Raw genomic sequence first — 13,901 nt, forward strand, 5'->3', positions numbered from 1 at the left:
AAAAAAAAAGAAAGAAAGAAAAAAGAAACAGGACTCAAATTGCTCAGGAAATAAGGCCAAGGTCCTTATGGTTAAAATATGTGTATCCCTCAATATTGTTTTTTAATATAATTGAGGTAGGCTGGATCTGATTTAAAGAGCCATATAAAGATCCACAGTAAGGCCTATTTTAGTGGGTCAGCCTGTAAGTGAAGAAAATATTCTGATGGATTTATGTTGAAGAACATAATTGTGTAGCCAGACAATTATTTCCTACAACAAAATGAAACACATTCAGATCCTTGACTAGTCCAAAGAGATGTAGAAATGATCACGGACAATGTGAACCCTCAAGACATTTAATGCAGGTGGCATGTAGGGCAAATGATTCAAACATTTCCTATTCTTTGTTCTTGCTTACTGTCTCAATGGAATGCTAGTGCTTGAATGCCTCAGAATAGATTCAGTTGCTTCACTGTGGGGTGGGAAGAAAGAGATTCAAGACACCTAAAGAAGGCTCACTTCCTCTTACTAATTTACTGAGTTCTGAAATAATTTTATTCCTCTTCAATAAAATGAAGAACAAGTGGAAATAATCATTTCATTACTTCCTGCTCTGTCCACCAAATCTAACACTTGTTTTCAATTTGAAAGTTTATCAGGAAGTACATTCTAGTGTACTAACTCTACTGAAGCATGTAAGCTATTTGTTCTGTACATTGGATATTCAATTGGGAAACAAACATCTTCACTTTCCATATACAAGGGATGAGTGTTGGAAAGCACACCATAGTTTATGTATGTCCCCTGGAGAAGGACAATCAGACCTTAAAGACATAGGACATTTCTGTACAACAAACTCAAGAACTTTTTTCTCAAAGAGATAAACAACAGTGGTCCCCAAGACCTTGTCATATTTGACGAGAACCTCTTTTCTCTTGTATGATGCACACAGGTACCCAACATCACCCTTACTATGTGTAGGGATTAAATTCCTTGGTCAGTGGGGACATTCAATTATTCATCCTATAGAATACATAGCCTCCAGATATTTATAAAAGTAAATGGAATAAGCCTACTTATAAAATCCCATCATAATCCCATGTCAGCACTTTGCTCTTAAATGGTAAGTAAAAGGGCTTTGGGTTAAGATGACTTTTCATTTGTTCAAGAAGAAATAAATTTACAAACTAATTTTGTTCATTTCATCACTTACCCTGTAGAGAGCTTGCCATCCACAGGAGAGGCACTGCAATGGCACCTGTCCAAATAAGCCAGTCTGCCCAGGATAACTAGGAGTATGGAGATGGTTTGTGGCAGCCAAAACCATTGCTGAGTTTGAGGAGCTGAGACTATAAAAATGTCATCAGAATAAAAGGCAGGTATTTGGTTGGGAAAGGCTCTCACTTCTGTTCTTATTTACATTGTAGGTGACTGATACATTGAGAGCAGTTAGAGTCTCTGACTCAAGCTCAGAAGCCTGAAGCTAGTAGAAAGCTCTAGACCTTAATTATCCAGTGAGGACAAAGGGAAAATTAAAATTAAGTCAGTGTATTTCACATACTGATGGCTTAGTCAGGTACTGAGAAGGTGTTAGAGACTATACTTGCTTACTGTGGATTTATGATAAGGTCTCTTGACATGTTGTAACACTGATTCTTTTCAGATCATGGAGTTATTAGTAAAATCTGCTGGCATTTAATTTTCATTTAATTAAAAATGTTTCCTACCCCTAAAGTGTGAACAAATGCCTCTGTCATTTGCATACAATTATCTTTATTAATCTCACAACAAAACTGCAATGGACACACACTCCCATTGTCTAGGTACAGAACCTGATATTCAAAAGGATTAGCTATCAAGTGTGAGTCAGCAGAGCTGAAAAATGTGAAACAAAACATTGGCTTTGTTCAGCTCTGTTCTGCAACTCTGTGCAGTCAGCACAGACCTCCTCTAAATGGCATCATAGTGAAAGTGGGGTGGCCACTCTGAGCTGTGATAGAGACAAAGGACAAACAGCGCAAGCAATGCTCAGCACTTAGACTTATTCTTCAGACTTGACTATTTTCTGAGTATCAGAAATGATTTCAATATGTTTCAACAGTCCATTGCAGTGGAGTGACCAACGAATGGTGGATTCTGAATTTTAGAAAAAGGAAGGCATCAGAAGTGTTATAGCTCTCTCTGTTCATGGTTTCAATTATTTATGTATAAGATAGTTAAGCACAGCGCCAGTACAGGCCAGAAGAGGGCATCAAATCTCCTGAGACTGGAGTAACAGACTGTTCTGAGTCAGCATGTAGGTGCTAGGGATTGAAGCCGGGTACTCTGGAAGAGTAGCTGGTGCTGTTAACTGCCCAGCCATCTCTCCCTCCAGTCCTGAAAACACAATCATTTTTTTTCTTCATTTTTCTTTATTAAGAAATTTTCTACTCACTCTACACACCACCTACAGATCCCATCTCCTCCCTCCTCCCACCACCCAGCCCTCCCTCCCAAGCCACCTCACATCCCCACAACTCCCAAATCAAGGTCTTCCATGGGGAGTCAGCAGAGCCCAGCACACTGAGCCTAGACAAGTTCAAGCCCCTCCCCACTACACCAAGGCTGCTGCGCAAGTCATCACACCACAGGCACTGGGCTCCCAAAATCCTGCCCATGCACCAGGGATGGCTCCCGATCCCCTGACTGGGTGCCCCCCAAGCAGTTAGAGCCAAACAACCATTTTCTGTATCCACAGGGCCTAGTCCAGTCCCATGGGGGCTCCACAACCACTAGTCTACAGTTCATAGGCTTCTGCCAGTGTGGCCGCTCATCTCTGTACATCCTCTCATCATGATCTCGATGTCCCCCCACATGCAGAATCCCTCCTCTCTCTCATCACTTAGATTCCCGGAGCTCAGCCTGGTGCCTGGCCTTGGATCTCTGCATCTGCCTCCATCAGCCACTGGACAAAGGCTCTATGATGACGGTTAGGGTATTTACTAGACCGGTCACTAGAGTAGACCAGTCCAGGTACCCTCTAGACCACTGCCAGCACTCCCAGGTGGGGTCATCTTTGTGGATTCCTGAGAGCCTCTCCAGCACCTTGCCTCTTCCTATTCCCATGATGACCTCATCTATCATGGTATCTCCCTCCCTGCCCTCCCACTCTGTCCATGTTCCTGCTCAACCCTCCCATTTCCCTATGTTCTCATCCCCCACTCCTCACCCTCCACCACCCACCACCCACTCCCAGTCCACTCATGTAGATCTCATCCACTTCTCCTTTGTTGGGCCATGCATGTGTCCCTCTAAGGGTCTTTCCCTGTTAGCTAGCCTCTCTGGAGCTGTAGGTTGCAGTCTGGCCATCCCTTCCCTCACATCTAGTATCCACTTATGAGTGAATACATACTATGTTTGTCCTTCTGAGTCTGGGTTACCTCACTCAGGGTGATATTTTCTAGTTCTGTCCATTTGCCTGCAAATTTCATGATATATATATATATATATATATATATATATATATATATATATATATATATCTGCTGAGTAGTACTCCGTTGTGTGTATGTGCCACATTTTCTTTAACCATTCTTCAGTTGAGGGGCATCTAGGTTATTTCCAGGTTCTTGATATTATGAATAATGCGGATATGAACATAGTTGAACAAGTGTCCTTGTGGTAAGATTGAGCATTCCTTGGGTATATGCCCAAGAGTGGTATGGCTAGGTCTTGAGAAAGACTTATTCTCACTTTTCTGAGAAAGTGCCATCCTAATTTCCAGAGTGGCTGTACAAGTTTGCACTCCCACCAACAGTGGAGGAGTGTTCCCCTTGCTCCACATCCTCTCCAATGTAAGCTGTCTTCAGTGTCCAAAAAAAAATCTTAAAGATAACGATAACATCAAAAATAGTGGGATACCTGTTACTACAGTACTTATACTCACTGGTGATCATCAAAGAAATAGACAGAAGACATTCTTGACTGAGCTGCATCCATCCCACTATTGCTTCTCTGCACTTCACCATGCGCTCAGTCAAAGAGCTGAGTCCCATCAGTGGAGAGACTCAATGTTTACTCTAAGGGAAGAATTTTGAAAATATTTAAGAAGTTGGTCCATTGAAGAACATATAATACTGGTATTACTGTTTTAGTGAGAATTTGAATCCTCAAGAAATTACAATAGTATTGTTAGCAGAAGTTTGTATTTCTATAAACTATAACTAGTGCACATGAGTAAGAGGTGTAGACTTCTGTTAATATGGTTCTTGAATCATATAAAATCTGAAACAAGCATATGCTATAGGGAGAGGCATTTAGAAAAGTAACTGAAGGGGCCTAAGAAGCTTTGTGAGTATCATGATAAAGGGTTTGAGAAGCATTACATATTTTACTCTGATGATTTCTCAGAAACATGGGAAATAATCCTTCATCAAAAAGAAATGAGAAGTCAACAAAACACTCAATAAGTCAATGAACATTAGGAAACAATTTGGTTTAATTTTTCATTACTGAAAACCATGGAGATAAACATATTTTGAACATAGAACATAATTCTTTCAAATTAAAACCTTAAGGAAAATAGCAAGAATGGGATTATCATTTATACTTATATTTATCATATTTTGTCATGTTATTCCCACAATGCTTGATTCAAGTTCTGGGATTTCTGTTTCTGAACAGCTAAAGGTTGTAGAAGATGAGTGTCCAAAAATAATTATTATTAATTATTGCCTATCCACTCAGTGTGTTATTACACAAATCTCAAAATTATGTCTTCAGTTATAATGTAAACCAATTCTTATGATGCAAGCCAAACTAAAAACAACAGTTTTAAAAGTATATCTAAGTCAAGCATGGTGGTGCATGCCTGTAATCCCACCAGCTGGGTAGCTGAAGCAGGGAGATCAGGGCTTTTATGCCAACCTGGAATACCTAGTGCTATCTTGTTTCAAAAGGAACTATAGTGTATATATGTGAGTTCATGTGTGTATGTCTGGGTGTGTATCATGTACTAAAAGGCATATTAAAATGTAAAGTGAAAATACTAGGAAATATACAACATTTTTAATGTTTGACACATGCCAATAACTACAGTTCAAAGAAAAATTTCTTTTGAATATTTCTGGTGTCTTTTTTCTGATATTGTTATACAGTTTTTATGAGAAACAAAATAAGCCATCATATATATACATATATATGTATATATGTTAAATTAGCATATTTTATTGATTCTTTGGAAATGTCACATCATACACCCCAATCCCAGTCCCACCACATCTGCCCCTCACCCCTCCATAGAGTCCACCAAGAAGAAAATTTTAAAAATATGAATTATAAACAAAACAAGTAAACAAAAAACCCACTTTGCTTCACCATCTTTCCCACCTCTTCAACACCTCTTCATTCATCTTAGTGGCATTGAAAGCTGTGGCACATCATGCAGTATACCCTTTTGTCCACTTTACTTGGGAAGTTCATTGCAATAAGTTGTTGGTCTAGTTCAAGGCCTCTGGCTTCTGGTACACAATCAATACTGGACTCTCAGGGATACTCATCTCAGATATCCTACTGTCATGGAGTTATGGAGATCTATGTGACCTTTGGTGACAACATGGGTCATGAATGTCAACACAGATGCAGGCTGCAGTAGGACTATCTACTCAAACATGATCCTCAGCATGGCCCTGATGTCAGCATGGCCCCAGGTAGTAACAGACATTTATTTTTGTTAGGGTTCACAGATCACCCCACAAAAGACCACCATTCACATATACAAAGGCAAAAGTGTTTATTTCTCTAGAAAAAAATAAATGTAATAATATAAATGACCTCAAGGACAAAAATCATGTTATTAATTCAATAGATGCAAAAAAAGCCTTTGAAAAACAGTCAGCATGCCTTCATGATAAAAGTTCCAGACAGAGTAGGACTGGAGAAGAACAAACTTCAACAATAAAGGCTATATATGACAAACTGCAGCCAACACTATCATAAATGGATTAAACCTCTAAACAGTCCCATTAAAATCAGGAGACCGGACTGTCCTCTGCCCCCACTCTTTTTCAATACAATTCAAGAATTGCTGTGATTTAGAGGTTTAGAGTAAGTTAGTGACAATTCCATCTAACTTTTATTTCTTTGCTGCAAAACGCAAAGAGCTTTTTGACAGCTCTTATCTACAATGTCAATGGTATGGTAAAATATATATTTCTTTTAGGGTCACTTCTTTTATCAGTTTTTTATATTTTTTAAAAAATTACAACCCTCTTCCCCTATATGTTTGTATAAAGTTCTAGCAAAATACTTTCTTAAAATTCTTTGTCATGTTTCTGCATTGTGGTCATTTCTCCAGGTCAACTCTAAATATGAGGGTGTGCTATGTTGTTTCCATTGTAACTTTATTCCTACTTCCCTTCTTTCTGTCTCTGTCTCTTCCTCTTTATCTTTTACTGTTCATTATAATATTTTTTCTTGTACAAAGGCAAATGTTATGAAACATGATTTTTTTTTTTTTTTGGTTTTTTCGAGACAGGGTTTCTCTGTGTAGCTTTGCGCCTTTCCTGGAACTCGCTTTGGAGACCAGGCTGGCCTCGAACTCACAGAGATCGGCCTGCCTCTGCCTCCCAAGTGCTGGGATTAAAGGCGTGCGCCACCACTGCCCGGCTGAAGCATGATTTTTTGAAACAAGTTTTGTTATGTCTACTATATGCTGTCTCTCTATATATGTACATTCAAATACATAATAGTATCCTAATATTTTAAAATCCTATCTAGTTTTTAATTGTTTCTTTTATTTTGAGATTATAATATAATTATGTCATTTCCCCTACCCCATCCTTCCTCTGAACCCTTCCATATACTCTTCCTTGTTCTCTTTCAAGTGCATAGCCTCTTTTTTAAAACATAAATTGTTTTTACATACATAAATATTCCTACATATATAAATCCAAATTGCTCGGTCTGTGTAATGTTACTTATATGCTTGTTTTCAGGGTTAATTACTGGTTTCGCAGTAAGAAAAATATGAGAATAAAACCCATCATGCAAGTGGACAACATTTCAACTATTTTATGCACTGTTATGATTTTTATTGGAAGTACTCCACTTTTCCACATTTATTTAACAAAATCATATTGACTTTTCAGATGTTCTGAACTCTTTTATTTACCATTTGAGGGAAGCCCTTAATTACATGACCCAGTATTTTCCTCAGAGCTGTCTGCATGTCTTTGTTCCTTAGACTGTAAATGATGGGGTTGAGCAGAGGCGTCAGAACGGTGTATGTCACTGCTAGCAGTGTGTCATCCCTGAAAGTGTCACCATTCTTGGGCCTCAGATAGACAAAACAAGCAAACCCATAATGTATGAACACCACAGTGAAATGAGAGGAGCAAGTTGAAAAGGTCTTATACCGTCCTCTGGCAGAGGGCATCTTCACAACTACTGTCACAATGAAGACATAAGAAACCATGATCAAAATAAAGCTGCCCACCAACACAAAGATGGTGAATGCAAGGAGAATCATTTTCTGAAGAAAAGTGCAGTTACAGGCAAGGGCAACCACAGGTGCAATGTCACAAAAAAAGTGTTGAATGATGTTGGAGTCACAAAAGGACAAGTTGAATATTATGATGACAATGCACAGAGAAACTGAGAAGCCAAGCACAGCAGAGGCCACGATGAGCTGAAGGCAGATCTTTCTAGTCATAAAAATGGGATAATGCAGGGGGTTGTGGATGGCAGTGTAACGGTCATAGGACATGGCAGACAAGATGAAACAGTTGTTGGCAGCCAATCCAAAGAAGAAAAACATCTGTGTGGCACACTCAGGGAGAGAAATGGCCTTGCTCTCTGATAGCAAGTCCACTAACATTCGTGGTAGGATCACCATAGTGGTGCAGGTTTCTGAAAAGGACAGGGCAAAGAGGAAAAAGTACATGGGGGTGTGAAGGTTGTGGTTGAGCTTGATGGCCACCATGATGGATGCATTTGCTAGGAGGATGGTCGCATGGGAGAGGAGAATCACAACAAAGAGCAGATTCTGCAGCTCTGGGAAGCTGGAAAATCCCCACAGAAGGAATGTGGTCACTGTGGTGTAATTGTCCATCCTCCTGGTGGTAGCAATTTTGCCCCAGAGGTTAATGTGTGCTTTAGGTCAAGACTGAGTTGACCGCCTAAGTGCTCTGATATCAGCTGGCCTTCAAACAGGGGTTTCTGTTCAATGGTCAAAGAAGTACTAATGAGAGAGCATGTAAAGGGTGACTTAAATACCTGTGACTGAATTCAAGGTCAGAAGCAAATATAACAAGAAGAGAGATTCTAAATGATTAATTTATAAATTATGTGTAGTTTCAAATATTTTTTTAACAGTCCTCTCTACTCTACCTCACCTTGCCTTTTTTTCCCTTGTCAGAGAAAACTTCACAAGAAAAGAAAGTACTTAAAGGGTGCTCATGTTTTCACCCACCAAGTGCAAGACTAACATCTGTAAAATGTATGTGTATGATCTAGTACAAACGTGGTCACATAGGGCTTTGCAGTATTGACTGTACAATCAAATGAAGTGTAGGAAAATTATCTTACAAACATTCTCTCAAAATCATCTTGTATTCCCTGTGCTGCAAGAACACAGCAGCTGTGTGGATGAAGTTGTACCAATGAGTAGATCTGGTAAATAAACTTACCACGTTGAAATATACACGAGATTCTTCTCTATAGCAATAACATGAGGCTGGGAGGCTTTGGATAACTGTCTCTGAAACAGGTACATTATTGGGTTATAAAGCATTAGTTTCTTTCTGGTGGCATATTTGTAATATGATCCTGAAGTCCTGGTCCATTTTTGAGTTTTTAAGAAAGCTTCCAATATATTTTACAACTAATGTTCTTGTGAAGAAGTTTGCTTTAAAATGTAGATGTGGTAAGAATTAACTCATGTTCTTCATGCCATTTTCCCCTGTTCTCGTTATTGAAATAGTCACACTATATGAAGTGACTGTATAAAAGTAACTAGAATACAACATGGGGTTTAATTACAGGCAATTTTTAGGGGAGAAAAGAAAGGCAATGGGAAGACATGGTTGTGGGGCATGGGATTAGGAAAAGAAAGGGGTTCACTGGGTGGTCTTCTGAAAGAATACACCTTTAAGTGGAACATACTGACATGTAACTGTAATCCTCATTACTCAGAAATCTGAGGCAGGAGGATTTCTCCAGCCTGAAAATTCATGGTCAGCTTGGGCAACTTTATGAAAAGAAAAAAGGAAAGATATAATATAAAAGGAAATTATTTTAACTAAATAGTATCTTTGTTATATCTTGAATTTCAAGAAATAAAATATAAATGAGGCACCCCAATAACCAGAATTTTCTTATCCCTAGAAATGAGGTAGTCAGACTGTATGCCAGACAGAATTTCCTCATTCAACTTCCCCAACAATTGTGTGTGATATTTCAATCCTTATATCACAGAAATTGAAACCAAGGCACGGGGTACATCCAAAACTATCAAAACTCGGTGCATTGATTCTACCAATAGTTTAATATGTATGACTTGTCAGACCTAGGTTTGGTGAGAAAGATGCTATGGAATGACATTTAGATGAGTTGCCCTGCCTATGATAGAGAAAGATATAATCCATTTACATAACACAAAGTGATAGAAGAATATACTACCTTCTACTGTGGAATCAGGAATTCCGTTCAGTGTTGTGATGGAATATGGTTAGCTGCTCGTCTTTTAAAGGTCTGGGGGAAAGTATGTCAGATATTTTAAAAAAAAAAACAGTAAAGATCCTCATCATGGGAAAGAGCTGCTCATATTCAAAGAATATCATGTACTTGGTGTAATTGGGTTATGCCTTCTTGAATGCCTACTACATCTGAGAGTAATAGTATTGTGCTCACGCTTGAAGTAAGAGTGCAGTAGTTTAAATTTGGAAGGTAGTATAGTTTGTTAAAGATGGATCTGGTATTCACACACAGATGATGCGCCTCTGAATGGAGAAGCTGTCCCTGTAAATACAAATGCCATAGAGTAACACTCAAGTTCTACCAGTCCCCACAATCTTCTCACAACAACCTTCCCTCTATGGGGGAACATCCTGATGTCCACCAAGCCTGTCATGTTCTGTTCCTCACTCTTTAATACATTGCTGCTCTGACTTGCACTACTCTCCCCTCTCCTCATTCATCTTTGGCTCTTAAACCACAGCCTTTTCTTCCAATCCAATTCAAATATTGTCTATTTAAGAAACCTACTAACCACTGTGATTGAGTTAATGAATTTTTCTGCATTGGCTTCTTATTTTATTATGACATTGTACATGGTCAGTTCCTACAAGTTTCAGGGCAGAGAAAGAGTTTATCATTTTGTAACTCCTCCCTGAGGTCAACAGGACCAGCAAGCTAAAATACCCTGAAATTGCCAGAAGAAGGAGAAATGAAGAAAAAAGTCACATCTTCTAAGTTAGCATGGAGGTCAGAGAAACAGTCAGAAGCCCCGAGTGTCTGGGAAGCACTGCTTGTGAGGCTGAGCTGCAGATATGGGTTTGGATAGCACAGGCTCCTATGCTCAGGAGATAGGTATCATCAGAAATACATGGCCAGAGTAGGAAAGAAATACTTTGTCTAAGAATAAAAACCTCATATTCATTCAGCTCTGACTTTAATTTTTTTCTAATACTATACATGTGAATTCTAAAATGTGTCTAAAAAATATTCTTCTACACAGCAGTTCCCTTTTCAGTCACCTTAATGTAAGTAGATTAATAAATACTAGGGAAAGAACACAAAAAGGAACGCCCAAGAATGGGAGTGGTCTAGTGAGCTGAGGAAAGCATTCAGAAAGGTGAGAGGATTGGGGATGGAGAGTTGACTCAGAAGATAAGAGCACTTACTGCTTTTGTAAAGCACTAGAGTGAACCCAGCACCCAGGTCAGGTGACTCAGTTCAGGTGATCTCCAGTTCCAGGAGATCTGACTCCTTCTGGCCTCCACCAGCACCTGTACTCATGTGCACAGATACACAAACAAAAATTAAAAATCATTCTTTAAATCTGAGAAATGTTTATTTTTCACACAGTCTGCGCCATGCCAATTCTGCAGTTGAAAGGGAAACAATTAATTTTCATCATCCAAAACCCTAGATAGACCCCAGTTTTTCCAGACCCCACTCTTGCAATGAGACCTGGAGAAGTTAGTTTGACATATTTCTTTGAATAAGCAAGGAGACCTACAGGGATTTTACCCTTAGTCTTGATTTGAAGTTATTTTGTCCTTCACCATTTGAAAACTCAAGGGTGCTGTTAACCACTGAACTTTCTAGAGGCATTTAAAATCTTGGTCAGGTGAAGAGTGTATTGCCCACCAGAATGTACTGCAGAACTTACCTGGCAGGTACAACTAATTCCTATTTTTTGGGTGACTTTCAGTGGTAAAATATATTGACTATTTGTTACCAATCTTTGGGAAAGTGTACTTACCTTTCTTCAAACCTAATTTGACTTCAACTTAGATGCATGGCAGTTACTGATATTTTAACTGTCCAGAAAAATTGAGGCTAGGTTTTATTGAATTGCAGGTGGTAGAAAATATTTAAAAAAAAGAGAGAGAGAGAGAGAGAGATCCGGCAGGCGGTGATGGCACACGCCTTTAATCCCAGCACTGAGGAGGCAGAGCCAGGCGGATCTCTACGAGTTCGAGGCCAGCCTGGTCTACAGAGTAAGATCCAGGACAGGCTCCAAAACCACACAGAAACCCAAAAAACAAAACAAAACAAACAAACAAACAAAACAAACAAACAAAGAGGGGGTGGGGATTTAGCTCGGTGGCAGAGTGCTTGCCTAGCAAGCGCAAGGTCCTGGGCTTGATCCTCAGCTAAAAAAAAAAAAAAGAGAGAGAGAGAGATCCATGGATTTTGTTTTATATTTTTTATCTAGAGTTGGATTTCCAGGTTTCATGTACAGATTTTCCCTTAATTCCACCATAAGAATGCTTGTTGAGCTTATAAATCATAATCACATAGTGATGATATCAAATGGTCCAAGGAATGAGTAGCAAAGTGATAAATAATGAGAAACACAGGAAGAAGACAGTTGCCAGTGGTGTATAGTGAAGTTTAACCACAGGTGAAACAATGGAAATAGAAGAACCATTTTATTTATAAATATATAGAAGTATATTTTCAAATACACATATATACATATGAATTTTATACATCATATATTTTATATGTATTTGAAAATATATCACACATTTCCAGCCCAGTGGTACCCTTATTATCCTTATCATATTCTCCCTATTAACCCTCACAAGGATTTGGTAATTAGTAGATGTTAAAAATAAATATTCACGGCAGATAGAAATGAAAATTAAATTCCCACCTCATACCAAAGAAGGATAACAACTAATCTTTTTAAAATAAGGAGGGGAGCTGTATGTAGAACTTACACGTCATGCAGTTTTCTTCAGTCCTTTCTGCAATGTTATTTAAGGAAAAATTTTAAGACAGTTTCCCCTGTGCATGCCTATGGTGAGTTCACTTCTACCTGAAGTTGAGTTCTCTTATGACAACAGGGCAGTGTCTTTCCAGATCCTGTGACTGGAGCTAAGTTTGGTGCACCCCTAATGAGATCCACAAGGCCACCTGAGACCATTACCCCTTGCATCACTTAGAGCTTTCTGTCCCCAGCAGGAGAACAGTCCCCTGTAGACCTAGAACTCTTTCTGATGTCCACAGATATTTTTTAATTTCATTTTTTTTTACTTTGTTCTTGTCAATCTAAAAAAAGGAAAATGATTGAAATTCAACTTGTTGAAGCATGTTTGAAAATGGATGAGTCCTCAAGGGGCATTTTACTTCTTATTTAGTACCAGTCTTTATATTTCTGAAAACCCACCAAGGCTCAATCAAGAGTCTTAGGTCCTATGTAGATGTCCAGGAAAAGTTCTCATCAAGTAAGGCTATAACCTGAGAATTCACCTAGAAGAAATTTGGGGAAGAGAAAGAACACATGGAGAAAGTGGTTGACATGACTGCTCTCTCATGAAGCAACTCTTGGTAACAGGCCTTTCTGAAACAGAAAATCCACTGTCACCAACTATTACATATTGATTAACAATTTTTGTAATGAATTATTTTGACATTTTTAAGCATAATGCCACACTGCAACAATTACACTGAGAGTGTTAGTATATTTACTTCTTAGATTTTCCTGCATGGCGGTATATAATGCACTGTTCCATGTCTTACTGCATTTAAACAATTATACCATATCCACTGATAATAAGACTCAGAAGAAATAAGAGATGCACTGACTGCCCCGTTCACTCTTATGTGTGATTACTGATGATAGTTGATGTTTGAAAGCTGAAATGAATATTCAGCCTCTCTACAGGTATATGGAGTGTTGACTCCACATGAACATCCAAGTGAACATCCATGAGAATCTAATCATGCCACAAAGCCTTTTGATGTTCCCCTTGATTGTACTGGATATCTTCATGTGGAAGAATATTAACAGATCCATACTTATCACTCCGTACGAAACTCAAGTGCAAGTGGATCAAACACCTCAACATGAAGCCAGATACACTGAACCTGATAGAAGAGAGAGCAGGGAATATCATCAAACTCATTGGCACAGAAGAGTTTCTGAACAGAACATCAATAACATGGGCACTTATATCAACAATTAGTAAATGGAACCTCATGAAACTAAAAAGCATAGCAAAAAACACTGTCATTTGAGCAAATAGGCATCCTACAGAATAAGAAAAGATTTTCACCAACTCCACATTCAATAGAGAACTAGTATCTCAAATATATAAAGAACTTAAGAAACTAGATATTAAAAAACCAAATAATCAAATTTTAAAACGGGATAAGGTCTAAACAGAATTCTCAGTAGAGCAATCTCAAATGGCTGAGAAACACTT

The 13,901-nt window shown here is 38.6% G+C and overlaps 1 protein-coding gene across 1 annotated transcript; it reads right to left on the bottom strand.

Moving 5' to 3' along the window:
- Nucleotides 1–7,105: 7,105 nt before the first annotated feature.
- On the bottom strand, nucleotides 7,106–8,071 carry LOC128124902 (olfactory receptor 10T2-like). The gene has a single exon (XM_052761707.1). It carries the CDS (start codon nucleotides 8,069–8,071, stop codon nucleotides 7,106–7,108), a length of 966 nt encoding a protein of 321 aa, XP_052617667.1.
- Nucleotides 8,072–13,901: the final 5,830 nt, after the last annotated feature.

The sequence above is a fragment of the Peromyscus californicus genome, unplaced genomic scaffold, assembly GCF_007827085.1.
Source record: "Peromyscus californicus insignis strain IS unplaced genomic scaffold, ASM782708v3 Scaffold_4__1_contigs__length_199733344, whole genome shotgun sequence".
Lineage (NCBI taxonomy): Eukaryota > Metazoa > Chordata > Mammalia > Rodentia > Cricetidae > Peromyscus > Peromyscus californicus.